This window comes from Sinocyclocheilus rhinocerous, unplaced genomic scaffold (assembly GCF_001515625.1).
Source record: "Sinocyclocheilus rhinocerous isolate Xijiao unplaced genomic scaffold, SAMN03320098_v1.1 scaffold25, whole genome shotgun sequence".
NCBI lineage: Eukaryota > Metazoa > Chordata > Actinopteri > Cypriniformes > Cyprinidae > Sinocyclocheilus > Sinocyclocheilus rhinocerous.
The window spans coordinates 814835-830577 of record NW_015647048.1 but is presented as its reverse complement, the minus strand read 5'-3'; the positions used below and the strand labels follow the sequence as shown (position 1 = coordinate 830577).

Here is a 15743-nt window from a genome sequence, read left to right as displayed (position 1 = left end):
TCACACTCACACACACACACTCACACTCACAGACACACACACACACACACACACACACACGAATGTAATAACAGTTGCTTCCCTGGCATGATGCAGTTGTCGTTAGGATGCTGAAACTAATAATTTAGCCCAAGCTAATGAGGTGATCAGAGCTGCTGCTGATGATGGAATCACAACATGATCATTTAATATTGTGCATGATTATTACAGTTTTTTACGATTGCTTAAGCACAATTTTGAAAACAGGGCTACACACAATTAACACAACCCTACACCAAAGTAGCACAACACTTCAGAATATCATAACAACATGTTTGGTTGGAAGAAGCCTGTCTGTTGCTCGCACAAGAAGGCGTCTTAAAAAGCGTATTGTTTCTGTCAGTGTAATGGTTTGTGTAGCAGTGACTTGTAGAATATTCACCATTGTTATCTCTCAAACAAGCTTGACAGAAGATTTGACAGTAATCTCAGTAAATGGGATATAGTATTTTGTGACATCCTTGCTGTGGTCATATGGTTTAGCATCTTGCTTACATTACGCTGTTTATTTAGTTTTTTGTCTCGGTTGTGTTTTTGTGTACTGCCCGCTACAATCACGCTATTGACAGCTGTATTTACATGAAACCTGAACGTTTTGTAGATTTACCTAGTAAGCAATGCAGCGCAGAGATCGAGGAGTGGCTGCTGACAAATAGATTATGTCACGCGAATAATAGAGCGGATGCTGCCTGGAAATTATACAGCATGCAGACGTGTAACGATACAGAAGGACAGGAACAAGCTGCCAGGGACGGCTCACATTCTGGGACAGTCCCCATACAAGACGGGATCAGTGTCAAGAAAAATTTGACTCACAATTATTGTGTTTTGGTCACCATCTCCATGGCCTGCAGCTGTGCTCCACATCCCATCGCAATGAGCCATTTTACTGTGTTTATGCAAATGTTTCGAGGGCCAATTTTCAAAACTGACACTTTAACTTTTAAAAGTGTCATTATAGTTTGCTAATCTCCCATTAGCTTAGAGAAACCCGTTCGAGCAAGTATAAGAATTTTGGCTTAAGAATAAACATTTAAAATCAGATTGTACAGATTAAAAACAACCACAATTCTATAACTACTGTTTCACACTGCCTTAATGATGATGTGAAATGTGGAATGAAAACATTTCACCGCAGCAGCAAAAAATTAAAAGGAAAAAATAAAAAAGAATAAAAAAGGGTACATCAGTTATAATAACTATAGAACTATATATATTTTAAATTCTCGTAAGACATTTTAATTTTACAATATAAAATGCACATTGGCAAGTATAAGCACCATTAAGAATTATTTTTATATGAAAATGTCAAAGGAAGAGCATATTGCTTTTTTAGATTTTGATATTACTTCTACACACATTTTAACCTCCTTCTAAAGTACTGTAAAAAAGAGACTTGAGATTTGTAAATTTGCATTTGTGAATATGGAATTTACATAAAAATTAAATAAAATGTATAATGAAAGCAGCATAATTTGAGTAGTGATTCTCAATATAATAACCTAAAATCACATGTTTATAGCATAAATGAAATGTTTTTAAAATACTGTCAACAATAAAACTATTTTTCCAAAAACGCAAATTGTTTCAGTGGAACTTTCAAAGTCTTTTATTTCAATATCACTCTTACATTTTGTAGAAATTGTCTGGTGTAGACTATGAAATATTTTGAATGTGATTTCCTTTGAGGCAGCGACCAAACTTGAGTCCAGTTTACATTATTAAAGAGATTGTTCAAGTAACAAATAACAGAGTAGAGATATTCTCTTTCTAGAACAAGGACAATATTGTATAGTAGTGAGACATATTGATGCTGTTTTTTCTGCTGGTCTAATCAGTATTGCCATGCTTTAAAGTCATTGTAAACAGAAGTTGTAATAAAAATAACTCAGAGAGTGCAAAATGACCATTAGGTTTGAGCCCCACACTTTTCAGCTCTCCAAAGCTGATCTTTTCGTTGTCTCTTTCAGTTCATCAGTCACTCGTACAGCATGCATTCTTCCACGCATGCTATTCTACAAAAAATGGACAGAAACAGCCAGAATACGTCAACAGCTCTGCTTTGGAGCCATTAACGACGGCCTGAGTGCAGATGATTTTTTAAATATTTTTTGCTTTGTTTTGTGCAGGTTGCTTAAACAGTGCCGTAAGAAAATAGCTGAGCTGACACGTGTACATTCATCTTGCATATGCATGTGTGTATTACAGCCTCGGTGACTGCATTCATTCCAACAATTCGATTTAACCTTGACAACGATCTGTTATGGAATAAAATAGACTACTGTACGTCCGTTATCCTTTCTAATGTTTCGATAGGGGACTGTTCAGAATCACTAGTCAGAAATTGTCTGGTGTAGACTATGAAATATTTTGAATGTGATTTCCTTTGAGGCAGCGACCAAACTTGAGTTCAGTTTACATTATTAAAGAGATTGTTCAAGTAACAAATAACAGAGTAGAGATATTCTCTTTCTAGAACAAGGACAATATTGTATAGTAGTGAGACATATTGATGCTGTTTTTTCTGCTGGTCTAATCAGTATTGCCATGCTTTAAAGTCATTGTAAACAGAAGTTGTAATAAAAATAACTCAGAGAGTGCAAAATGACCATTAGGTTTGAGCCCCACACTTTTCAGCTCTCCAAAGCTGATCTTTTCGTTGTCTCTTTCAGTTCATCAGTCACTCGTACAGCATGCATTCTTCCACGCATGCTATTCTACAAAAAATGGACAGAAACAGCCAGAATACGTCAACAGCTCTGCTTTGGAGCCATTAACGACGGCCTGAGTGCAGATGATTTTTTAAATATTTTTTGCTTTGTTTTGTGCAGGTTGCTTAAACAGTGCCGTAAGAAAATAGCTGAGCTGACACGTGTACATTCATCTTGCATATGCATGTGTGTATTACAGCCTCGGTGACTGCATTCATTCCAACAATTCGATTTAACCTTGACAACGATCTGTTATGGAATAAAATAGACTACTGTACGTCCGTTATCCTTTCTAATGTTTCGATAGGGGACTGTTCAGAATCACTAGTCATCTTATCTTTTATTCTCTTCGTTTTACTGCACGTCAAAAGATGATGACAAACTTCCTTGACCCTGTGTGCAGCTTGTTAGAATATTAGATATATTAGTCCAATACATATTGGACAAGAAATTAGACTAATAATCACCTCCTATACGTGATGCTCTTCATTCCAAAGTTTAGGATTAGCAAGATTTTTGTTTATTTGTTTGATTTTGAAAGAAGATTCGGTTACACTTTATTTTAAGGTGTCCTTGTTACAGTGTAATTATGTGCCATTTAAGTACTGAGTAATAATAATTAACTACATGTACTTACTATGTGGTTAGGGTTAGGATTAGGGTTACTTGCATGTAACTATGCATAATTAATTGTTATTATAATAGTAAGTACATGTAAAAAGAACACCTTAAAATAAAGTGTTACCGAAGATTCTTGTTATACAAACCATATTCATTCCATTGTAAACAGAAGTTGTAATAAAAATAACTCAGAGAGTGCAAAATGACCATTAGGTTTGAGCCCCACACTTTTCAGCTCTCCAAAGCTGATCTTTTCGTTGTCTCTTTCAGTTCATCAGTCACTCGTACAGCATGCATGCTATTCTATACAAATGGACAGAAACAGCCAGAATACGTCAACAGCTCCGCTTTGGAGCCATTAACGACGACCTGAGTGCAGATGATTTTTTATATCTTTTTTGCTTTGTTTTGTGCAGGTTGCTTAAACAGTGCCGTAAGAAAATAGCTGAGCTGACACGTGTACATTCATCTTGCATATGCATGTGTGTTTTACAGCCTCGGTGACTGCATTCATTCCAACAATTCGATTTAACCTTGACAACGATCTGTTATGGAATAAAATAGACTACTGTACGTCCGTTATCCTTTCTAATGTTTCGTCAGGGGACTGTTCAGAATCACTAGTCGTGTTATCTTTTATTCTCTTCGTTTTACTGCACGTCAAAAGATGATGACAAACTTCCTTGACCCTGTGTGCAGCTTGTTAGAATATTAGATATATTAGTCCAATACATATTGGACAAGAAATTAGACTAATAATCACCTCCTATACGTGATGCTCTTCATTCCAAAGTTTAGGATTAGCAAGATTTTTGTTTATTTGTTTGATTTTGAAAGAAGATTCGGTTACACTTTATTTTAAGGTGTCCTTGTTACAGTGTAATTATGTGCCATTTAAGTACTGAGTAATAATAATTAACTACATGTACTTACTATGTGGTTAGGGTTAGGATTAGGGTTACTTGCATGTAACTATGCATAATTAATTGTTATTATAATAGTAAGTACATGTAACAAGAACACCTTAAAATAAAGTGTTACCGAAGATTCTTGTTATACAAACCATATTCATTTGAAAAGTGTTATTTATTGTTTCATTATAAGTTACATTTTTAATCAGCTTGACCTGCTACATATAAATCTGCAGTGTTTAGTGTGCTATGCTAGCAGGATTCTGCACATAAAGCTGTGTAGTGATTACAGCAAACTATAGATTTCAGTCCCTGGAGCACATTCATTTACAGTCGGGGGCTTGGGATCACGCTTTGCTAAATCTAGCGAAAATGTGTTTTTAAAGGGGTCACGAATTGTGAAATCTAAGTTTGCCTTATCTTTTGACATATAACAGGTCATTTATGATGCATTTATGGCTGCAGGTCCTGGGCTGATTTTTAGTCCCAGTTCATCCCTGGCTAGGACTGTCAGACCTGATTCTGTTTTTGGTCCTCGAAGGACACCTTCTAAAAGTGTGTTTAAAAGGAAACGCAATAAGGTGGATTTATGGCTGTGGTGATGCCATATGAACCTAGAGTGCCTTACACACAGTGCCAGTAATGTTGTATAGTGTTACTGGGAATCTCTTCCACCTGCAGCATATGTTACGCTTGGCATAGTCTCGCGTAGCCAGACCTTCAGACTGACGGCAGAAGGCCTGGCAATATGGAGATAGAATTGTTGCGTAATTCCAAATAAATAAATTATGATCCACACATAAATGTAAAGAGATTAACAAAAAATTAAACACATTGACAAATAAATAGAATGAGATCCACAAATAAAAAGGTTTCACAAATATGAATTAAATTCACAAATAAATAAAACGAGATTTGCAAATAAAATCTTTTTATGTCCCAAACACAACTTTGCACTCCTGTAAGTATAACCCGCTTGACGGATTTATATCAATGAGAAGGAGGAAAAATATCTACTGGGTCTGAGCTCATACGTACAAAGTTCTATTTAAAATAGTATTTGGAGTCTGGGGTTCGGGGTCTCACACTAAACACAGAAAAAAAATGTGTTTATGTGTTTGTCAAACAAAAAAAGTGTTTATGAAATGTGTCTGCACTTGTCTGCAACTCAAATCTCAATTCAGTCACTAACTGCTTGAATAAGGCAGACACAATTTAATCAGTTTGAACCTTTAGTATTTGTATTCCCTGCTTCTGGCCAAAGTGGAGTAAAAGATTTGAAAGACTTAGAGTGGCATCTGGACTTGAATTACAGCCAGAAGAGAACCAAGTGAATACTCTCATTTATACAATGGGTGATGAGGCAGAGGCCTGCTAGGATGGCAGAGAAACAGTCAGCATCAGATAAGTCCACTCCATGCAAGAGGTGTGGGAAAACTCCATCTCACAGCACATTTCACTGCCCAGCAAAACAGGCATACTGCAACCTTTGTAGGAAAAAAGGGCATTATGCTAAAGTTATGCTAAAGTGAATACGAGTCATGATGAACACAAAAGCTGGCATAGCATTCTTAGGCACCGTCAGTACAGAGCAGACTGATGCCCCCTGGCTGATAAAACTCAAAGTGAATGATTCAGATGTGCTGTTTAAAGTGGACACAGGAGCAGATGTCACTGTGACTTCAGAAGAGCTGTTCAAGGAGGAAAACTTCGATAAATTACAGAAAACTTCAAAGATACTGTTGGGACCAGGTCAAGACTCACTGCAGGTTAAGGGTAGGTGCACAGTAAAAAATCAGCACAGAAAGTAAAACCACGACCCAAGATATTTATGTGATCTCAGGATTGAAAATGGCTCTACTAGGGAGGCCAGCAAGCCGTGCTCTAGGGATTATAGTGAGAATTGATACAGTGAATCTCGATAGTCTTGAGTCAGTTAAAAGACAGTTCCCCGAATTATTTCAGGGTCTCGGGAAAATGCAAGGAGAGTATGAAATATCTCTAAAGCCAGATGCCAAGCCCTTTTCACTGTCAACTCCCCGTCGTATTCCACTGCCCCTAATGTCAAAAGTGAAACAGGAATTGGAATACATGGAGAATCAAAGTATGATTACCAGAGTAAAACAACCAACTGGTGCGCAGGAATGGTTGTTGTTCCAAAATCCAGTGGCACAGTACGCATATATGTGGACCTAACAAAGCTCAACAAAGGGGTAAATAGGGAAAGATAAATTCTTCCTTCGGTGGAACACTTTCTGGGTCAGCTCAAAGTAGCCAAAGTCTTTTGGAAATTGGACGCCAATTCAGGGTTTTGGCAGATCCCTCTGTCACAGAATTCAGCTTCCCTCACAACCTTTATTACCCCTTTTACAAGGTTCTGCTTCAACAGACTTTGTTTTGGGATATCTTTAGCCCCAGAACATTTCCAAAGGAGAATGCCACAGATGCTGAAGCGGCTTTCTGACAAGATGTGCGTTAAATATCGCATGCGATTTATCGTGCAGCCCTAGTTCGGAGCATCCCAGACAGAGCATGACCAACGTATCTTCGCGGTGCTGCAAAAACTGCAAAAGGGCGGAGTGACTCAATCAGAAATGCAAATTCTCTAAGAGGAGTGTGAAGTTCCTTGGACAGATACTTGATATGTCAGGAGTTCATGCCGATCCTGAAAAGGTGCGGGCGATCACACATATGAGCGAACCAACAAACACGAGTGAAATGCGGAGATTCATGGGAATGATAAATCACCAGACCAGGAAGCTGATCCAGAAGCTATTCCAGTTTTACAGCTGGTGAAGAAATACTCTCTAGAGGGCTGGCCGACCAAAAGCAAGAGTTGAAATCATGGTGCAGCCATACTTCCAATTTGCAGGGGAGTTAACGGTAGAAAACAGACTGTTGTTAAAAGGCTGTTGACTGGTAATTCCGAAATCTCTACAGAGTGATATCTTGGAAAAATTGCACATCGCACACCAAGTCATAGCTAAGTGTTGAGAACGTGCTAAGCAATCACTTTGGTGGCCAGGTCTCTAAGAAAAAGGTGGAGAAATGTGACATTTTGCAATCCATCGGAAGAACTTCAAAGAGACATTGAGAATTGGGTGTTATTTATGGTAGAGCTTAATTAGCTGGTTCAGGTGTTTTTAATTAGGGTTGGAGCTAAACTCTGCAGGACACCGGCCCTCCAGGACCGAGTTTGGACAGCTCTGGTCTAGAGGGTGTTCTGTGCCACATGGTCAATATATTAGTGTTCGGAGTAGGGCTGCACGATAAATCGCATGCGATATTTAATGCGCATCTTATTAGTAAAGCCGGTTCTTTAATCAGCGGTAAATCTCCATCACGTGCGGGCTTTCACATTGAGCAGCATTAACTACACAGAGCCGTCACAAGCTTGCCTGCTACTGAAAAGAGACTTCACGAAATTCAGCAACATCAGGAAGCTGATCCAGTTTTACAGCTGGTGAAGAAATACTCTCTTGAGGGCTGGCCAACCAAAAGAAGAGTTGAAGCCATGGTGCAGCCATACTTCCAATTTGCTGGGGAGTTAACGGTAGAAAACGGACTGCTGTTAAAAGGCTGTCGACTGGTAATTCTGAAATCTTTACAGAGTGACATCTTGGAAAAATTGCACACCGCGGTACAGCTAAGTGTCGAGAACGTGCTAGGGAATCAGTATGGTGGCCAGGTCTCAGGCCAGGTCTCTAAGAAAAAGGTGGAGAAATGTGACATTTTGCAATCCATCGGAAGAACTTCAAAGAGACATTGATTCCCACTGAATTCCCTGAGAGACTTTGGACAAAGGCTGGAGGAGATCTATTTCAGTGGAGGGACGATCAATACCTGCTGGTGATTTACTATTTTTCCTGTTTTGTGGAAATAGCAACAACTGCTGCATGCGTAGTAACCCATCTCAAAAGTATGTTTGCTCGTCATGGAATTCCTACTGAAGTGATGTCAGATAATGGCCCACAGTTCAGTGCAGAATACTTCAAGAAATTCGCTAAAGAGTGGGGTTTCTCTCACACAACGTCCAGTCCCAGATATCCACAAGCCAATGGGGAAGCTGAAAGGGCAGTGAGGACTGTGAAGGATTTTCTTAGCAAAGCAGCAGATCCATACCTTGCTCTTATGGAGTATCGGGCAACACCATTAGCCAATGAAATCGTCTGAAAGAAGAAGAAAAGGTTAGGAGAGAGAAACAAGGAAAGCAATTTAATAAAAGACACAGAGCATATGATATACCACATTTACATCCAGTAGAGCCTGTGTGGATCAGTGACACTAGAGAAAAAGTGACTGTGATTACTACAGCAGAGACTCCCATATCTTACCTTGGGGATTTACCTAAGTGTCTTCTTCGTCGAAACCGGAGTCACCTAGTGCCTACACCAGTAGCACCGCCAGCAGGAACCTCAAGATATAGACCGTCACCTGAACTGGAAAACAAGGCTTCTGTAGTGGGACCAGATGTTTTGTGTTCAGATAATTTTCCAGCACTTCCCAACACTCCTGAGAAAAGATATCCTTCTAGGGCAGTGTTTCTCAACCCTGGTCCTCGGCGCCCCCCAACACTGCACATTTTGTGTGTCTCCCTAATCAAACACACCTGATTCAACTCATTAGCTCATTAGAAGAAACTCCAGGACCTGAAATGGGTGTGTCAGACAAGGGAGACATACAAAATGAGCAGTGTTGGTGGGTGTAGGGTTGAGAAACACTGTTCTAGGGAAAGGAAACCCCCAAAGGACGTGAAGGACTTTGTACATAGTTAGCAGGTGCTATTGGGAAAACTGAGTGATTTGCTACAGGGCAATCTACCCCACCCCTCTTAGTTAAGAGAGAAACAAAAAAGAAAGAAAAACTGTGTTCTGTTCGTGTGGATGTAATGTGTATGAAAAGGTATAGGTAGTGGTTAGGTAGTGTATAGGTATATGTATAAAGGTATAGGTAGTGGTTATGGTGGTAATATAAAGGAGATAACAGATTTGTGGTATTGTAGAAAACCCCCCCACCCCGGAACGCGATCGCGAACGGACCGAGAGGGGTCAAGTCAGCTTGGGATTTTGGCCATATTGCCCATCTAAGTCATTCATCCCACTATCAACAGGCACGTCATGTAGGCTACACTTCTTGTATTTGGTTTGGGCACAACACAAGGTGTATCATATGGGCTGGGAGCTGTGTTGCTACAAATTCAAGGTGACAAACAGCTTAAACCCATAGCCTATGCATCAAGAGCACTGACAAACACAGAACGGAAATATGCGCAAATCGAAAAGGAGGCTATAGCTGTCACCTGGGCTTGTGAGCACTTCTCAGACTTTCTGGTGGGTCTTTCTATTCATATAGAAACAGACCACAAACCCTTGGTATCTCTCCTTGGTTCTAAAAACCTAGACGAATTACCACCACGTTCATGAGACTCATGAAATTTACTTACACTATTTCACACGTTCCAGGGAAGAACATTGCGACTGCTGATGTCCTCTCCAGAGCACCTGGAGAAGAAGAAGGAGACAAACGGCAAAATGAAGAAGAGTTGAACCTGTATGTGAATTCAGTTGTCACAAGCTTGCCTGCTACTGAAAAGAGACTTCACGAAATTCAGCAACATCAGGAAGCTGATCCAGTTTTACAGCTGGTGAAGAAATACTCTCTTGAGGGCTGGCCAACCAAAAGAAGAGTTGAAGCCATGGTGCAGCCATACTTCCAATTTGCTGGGGAGTTAACGGTAGAAAACGGACTGCTGTTAAAAGGCTGTCGACTGGTAATTCCGAAATCTTTACAGAGTGATATCTTGGAAAAATTGCATACCGCACACCAAGGTATAGCTAAGTGTCGAGAACGTGCTAAGGAATCAGTATGGTGGCCAGGTCTCAGTGCACAGCTTCAGCAAAAGGTGGAGAAGTGTGACATTTGTGCAAGCCATCGGAAGAACTTCAAAGAGACATTGATTCCCACTGAATTCCCTGAGAGACTTTGGACAAAGGCTGGAGGAGATCTATTTCAGTGGAGGGACGATCAATACCTGCTGGTGATTTACTATTTTTCCTGTTTTGTGGAAATAGCAACAACTGCTGCATGCGTAGTAACCCATCTCAAAAGTATGTTTGCTCGTCATGGAATTCCTACTGAAGTGATGTCAGATAATGGCCCACAGTTCAGTGCAGAATACTTTAATAAATTCGCTAAAGAGTGGGGTTTCTCTCACACAACATCCAGTCCCAGATATCCACAAGCCAATGGGGAAGCTGAAAGGCCAGTGAGGACTGTGAAGGGTTTTCTTAGCAAAGCAGCAGATCCATGCCTTGCTCTTATGGAGTATCGGGCAACACCATTAGCCAATGAAATCGTCTGAAAGAAGAAGAAAAGGTTAGGAGAGAGAAACAAGGAAAGCAATTTAATAAAAGACACAGAGCATATGATATACCACATTTACATCCAGTAGAGCCTGTGTGGATCAGTGACACTAGAGAAAAAGTGACTGTGATTACTACAGCAGAGACTCCCATATCTTACCTTGGGGATTTACCTAAGTGTCTTCTTCGTCGAAACCGGAGTCACCTAGTGCCTACACCAGTAGCACCGCCAGCAGGAACCTCAAGATATAGACCGTCACCTGAACTGGAAAACAAGGCTTCTGTAGTGGGACCAGATGTTTTGTGTTCAGATAATTTTCCAGCACTTCCCAACACTCCTGAGAAAAGATATCCTTCTAGGGCAGTGTTTCTCAACCCTGGTCCTCGGCGCCCCCCAACACTGCACATTTTGTGTGTCTCCCTAATCAAACACACCTGATTCAACTCATTAGCTCATTAGAAGAAACTCCAGGACCTGAAATGGGTGTGTCAGACAAGGGAGACATACAAAATGAGCAGTGTTGGTGGGTGTAGGGTTGAGAAACACTGTTCTAGGGAAAGGAAACCCCCAAAGGACGTGAAGGACTTTGTACATAGTTAGCAGGTGCTATTGGGAAAACTGAGTGATTTGCTACAGGGCAATCTACCCCACCCCTCTTAGTTAAGAGAGAAACAAAAAAGAAAGAAAAACTGTGTTCTGTTCGTGTGGATGTAATGTGTATGAAAAGGTATAGGTAGTGGTTAGGTAGTGTATAGGTATATGTATAAAGGTATAGGTAGTGGTTATGGTGGTAATATAAAGGAGATAACAGATTTGTGGTATTGTAGAAAACCCCCCCACCCCGGAACGCGATCGCGAACGGACCGAGAGGGGTCAAGTCAGCTTGGGATTTTGGCCATATTGCCCATCTAAGTCATTCATCCCACTATCAACAGGCACGTCATGTAGGCTACACTTCTTGTATTTGGTTTGGGCACAACACAAGGTGTCACTGTGTCCTCAAAGCTTACAACTCGCCTACTCTTGCTCCATTACTATTCCTGAGGTAAAACAGCCCTCCTCATTACCCTGCGGACAAAGATTTATATAAATAAATACATTTGAAAATAAATAAATGTGGAAATAAATAAATAAATATAGAAATAAATATGTAAATAAATAGATAAATGTGAAAATAAATAAAAGTGGAAATAAAAAATTTATAAATAAATAAAAGTAGAAAAAACAATAAAAAAAATACATAAGGAAATAAAAGTATTTTTTTTTTAACTTTTCTTTGAAAATCTATTTTTAGATTCATTTATTTATTTTTTATTTCTTTGTATATTTATTTATTTATATATTTATTTATTTATTTCTAATTTTGTCAGGTTTAGCATTCCATATACTCCAGCTACGACACAGATCCAGTCATAGGTCTAAATATTACTTTGATTATGAGTACATTTATTTCACACATTCATTTTTATTAAAGATAAGCTCTTTATACATTACAGTAAGTTAAACAAGTCTGGGAAACTTATGTCATTGTTTTGCCATAATAATTAAATATGTTTATAATGGATTTTCATATTTTAAGAGTGAATGTCAGTGACAAAGATAAAATAATAAAATCTACATAAAAGTGGAATGTATATACTGTACATGGAAATTCAAATAGAGCTTATTAGGCTCTGAGAAAGAAAAACTAAATTGAAGAAACTTCCATCCATCCATTTTCTGAACTTAAGAGAGAACTTCTGAACTTTATTTAACGTATTTTGTTTATATTGGTCTAATAAAAATCATGATTTAAACTTGTTTTGTTCATTTTGGCTAAAAGCAAATAACACTCCCCATGTACAATAAATTAAAAGAAACAATTTTGTTTAAATAGTATTTTTCATTGATGTGCAGAACACATACTGGCTAATTTACTGACAGCAGAAATTATTGTGAAATTTTTATTTTTTCCTGCTCTTTTATTTGTTTGTTTGTTTGCACATAAGAGAAAATATTATGACTATTTTAAAAAGAAGTTGTCTTAATAGCAAATAAACTAACAGTAAGTAAAGTAATTAAACATTGACTAACAAAAGGTTTTATCATAAGTGAAAATTCTACATTAAGTAACATTTGGTCTTATGTTTTATGTCTCTACTAATATGGTAATTTGAAAATGCAGATTGTTAAATTTACTCAATCACTTTGCGACAAATTATGAAACAAATTATGTTTGTGTTACTTAAAGGAGACATATTATGCCCCTTTTTACAATATATAATTCGTGTTATGTCACCTTTAACTGATTTATGTGGAAATTATTTACAGGATTAAATAATGTAAATCCAACACACCTTTTACACAAATTCGTGTCTCCAGTTCATCTGTCATGCTTGTCTTTGAATTGTAAAATTGGAGAACCGGGATGAAACTAAAACTTTAGACTAAAACTCATCTTTGCTGCACAGAACAGCCAACTTAATTTGCCCTCAAACCAAAACACACATTGCTGTGGGCATTTTGCATTTAGCAAATCGTGCTGGTTGCATTCTAAATAAGAACAAAGATAGACCTTTAAAGCAAGGTTTGGCTGGGTAACAATCCAGCGTTTGTTGCAGCAGTCAGGAGCTCAGCGATGAGCGTCCCAGGAGCGCAGAGCGAGAGGTAAGATTGCAGTGTCCCGAGTGTTTTCATTGGTGTACACGTTCTCCAGTCCTCGGTCTGCGTCTGGCATTTTACCCACAGCACATCCTGTAGGAGAAGAAGCCTGGTTTGAAGCAGAGGCTCTGCGGCCACATCAAACAATGGCTTTTTGTTGTAAACAAAGACAGGGCAGGCTGCCTGGGGCCCCGTCTCCCTCTCATGCTTTTACCCCACACACCAGCCATTCCCCCTGTGCTCTCTGTTTCTCTGCTTCTAGCCCTCTGGATGGCGTCCAGCCTGCTTCCCCATATGCTACAAGTCCCAGCTGTCTGTCAAACAGATTCACACTGGCTTTCCCTTTTATTTGTATATGCATAAGCCCACAAACTTATCCAACCAAGAGAAGTGTGTAGGGGTGGTGGGGGAAATCAGGGGAGAATTTGGCAAATGCAATAAAGAACTAAAACGGTGTTCAAAACTTTATTTTACAATATTGCTATTCTATTTAACTGGTTTGTGCATTTGTACATCAGTAACAAAACAGGTTTGTTTGAATCACATTTCCTGCGACCATTTGTCGTATTTTTAAATATTTATTAACCCTTAATGCATTTTTAAGCTTTCATAAGCATTCATATACGATTTTTACATTCTGGGTCAATTGCAGTGACAACTTAATATTCTTCGAAATCCATATTGTATCTGACTATAGTGTTACTATAGTTAAACCATGCATGGTAACTACAAATTAACCACGGCTTTGCTACACTAACTATAGTTTAACCATGATATTTGTAGTAAAACTGGTTGTACAAATGGTAGTAGCGTGCATAAAAGTCACATCCATTTGATTTTCCCGGCAAAAACGTTCCGAGTCCTTCACATAAAAAACAATCTTTACTGACTTTCATTGACAACTTAAGAAGACGGGGAAGTCTTGTGTTTTTTTTTAGAAGTTTGATTAAAAGCTGTTCACACATTGGCAATAAAAAAAGCAATTAATACATGAAAATACTTACATATAGCCCCTTTAAGGAAAATCAATACAATTTCAAACAAATTGAAACATGGGGCAAACAAAATATTTGTGTGAGTTTATAATATGCTTTCCCTTAATGGATAAAATATAATATTATAATCATACCCTAAATTGCAGAATGACTCATATTCAGCATAAATTATTTAAAAAAATGCATTTTCAGTGGACCATCATTTTCATTAGAGCTGTAATCTGTTTAAGTCTTGATGTATCGAATACTCTTTTCAGGTCCTTTTCTCTGTTTCAAGTGAAAATATCAGCACAAATAAATCTATGTACACTAAAGTCTCTGGGCACACGGTGTTGTGGACACTAGTAGCGATTCAGAAAAGATGAATCACTGTCTGGTTTCATTAGTGTTGAACGCTGCATCACTGTTTTCAGCCTCTCATAGACCTATGAGCAGAGACGACTTCAGCAGCAAAGAATGTGATTCATTTAGAAGTGGGTTATGAAAGCTAGTTTGTGGGTGGAGTGCATGCCATATGCTTTGTCTCCCACTAAAAGGCACTTAAATGTGTTTCATAAAAAAAAAAAAAAAGTCTTGATGGAGAGTCTTCTGCACAACCGTGCATCTTTTTTTACCCCATCTAACGAGGGACTCATTTACCACAGATATATTTTGCCGTAGTTCTTCTCCAGCGCTCTCTTATTAGCGGTGTGTGACACTTTCTGAAAAGTTCTCCATTCTTTTTGAGGTTTTCCCAACATAGAGAACAATATGTTTAAAAGGGAAACACATGTACGAATGGAGAGAGTACAAAGAAGAGGCTGATGAGAACATTGAAGCCTTTGCATGTGAATGGAAAACAGATATTTGCCTGCTGGAATTCTTCTTTAGCTGAACTGAAATGCATATACACATAAAAAATGCAACCAGTTTCAATGTAGTATCAGTGAATTTATTTTATTTAGCCGGTTGTTTATAGTGACAGATAAGATGTTTTTCAAAATTATATATAAAAAAAAAAAGAACATTTTTTTTTTATATGAATGTGACAAGTTCTTAAAAGTGCAATTTTTTTCTTTCTTAACAAATGTTGGATTTATAAGTTTATGGGAGAAAGAAAAAAAAATCGGTTTTATTTGTTTGTTTGGTTATCACATAAAATCAAGAAAAATTAAATACTTTTACCTTACACCTTGAATACATATGCACACGTCTTAATTATTATTATTTTAAATCATTTTTTAAGTTTTTCTTAGGCTTTACCATTTGAAAAATGTGTCATGAAAAGTTTAATTGTCAGTGCATACACAGATGAATGTGAACCCAATTGCAGGGATATATTTTAAATATATGCTAAATATATATTAAAAACAGCTCAATGAAATATATATATATTTTTATTTGAAAATATATTTAGTTTCATCCTTCATACATTTAGGCTATCCATCCTTATATGTAGGCTAAATGCAAATGTGGATGGAATA

The 15743-nt window shown here is 38.1% G+C and overlaps 1 protein-coding gene across 1 annotated transcript in view; it reads right to left on the bottom strand.

The window, feature by feature from the left end:
• The window catches only part of LOC107708582 (exosome complex component RRP41-like), a 21678-nt gene extending 11688 nt beyond the window's left edge, over nucleotides 1-9990 (bottom strand). Inside the window, exons 1-3 of the mRNA XM_016512845.1 lie at nucleotides 9869-9990; nucleotides 9738-9783; nucleotides 8309-8451 (exon numbers count right to left, since the gene is read on the bottom strand). Coding sequence (XP_016368331.1) covers nucleotides 8309-8451; nucleotides 9738-9783; nucleotides 9869-9990 — 311 coding nt within the window. The remainder of the gene's footprint in view (nucleotides 1-8308; nucleotides 8452-9737; nucleotides 9784-9868) is intronic.
• Nucleotides 9991-15743: the final 5753 nt, after the last annotated feature.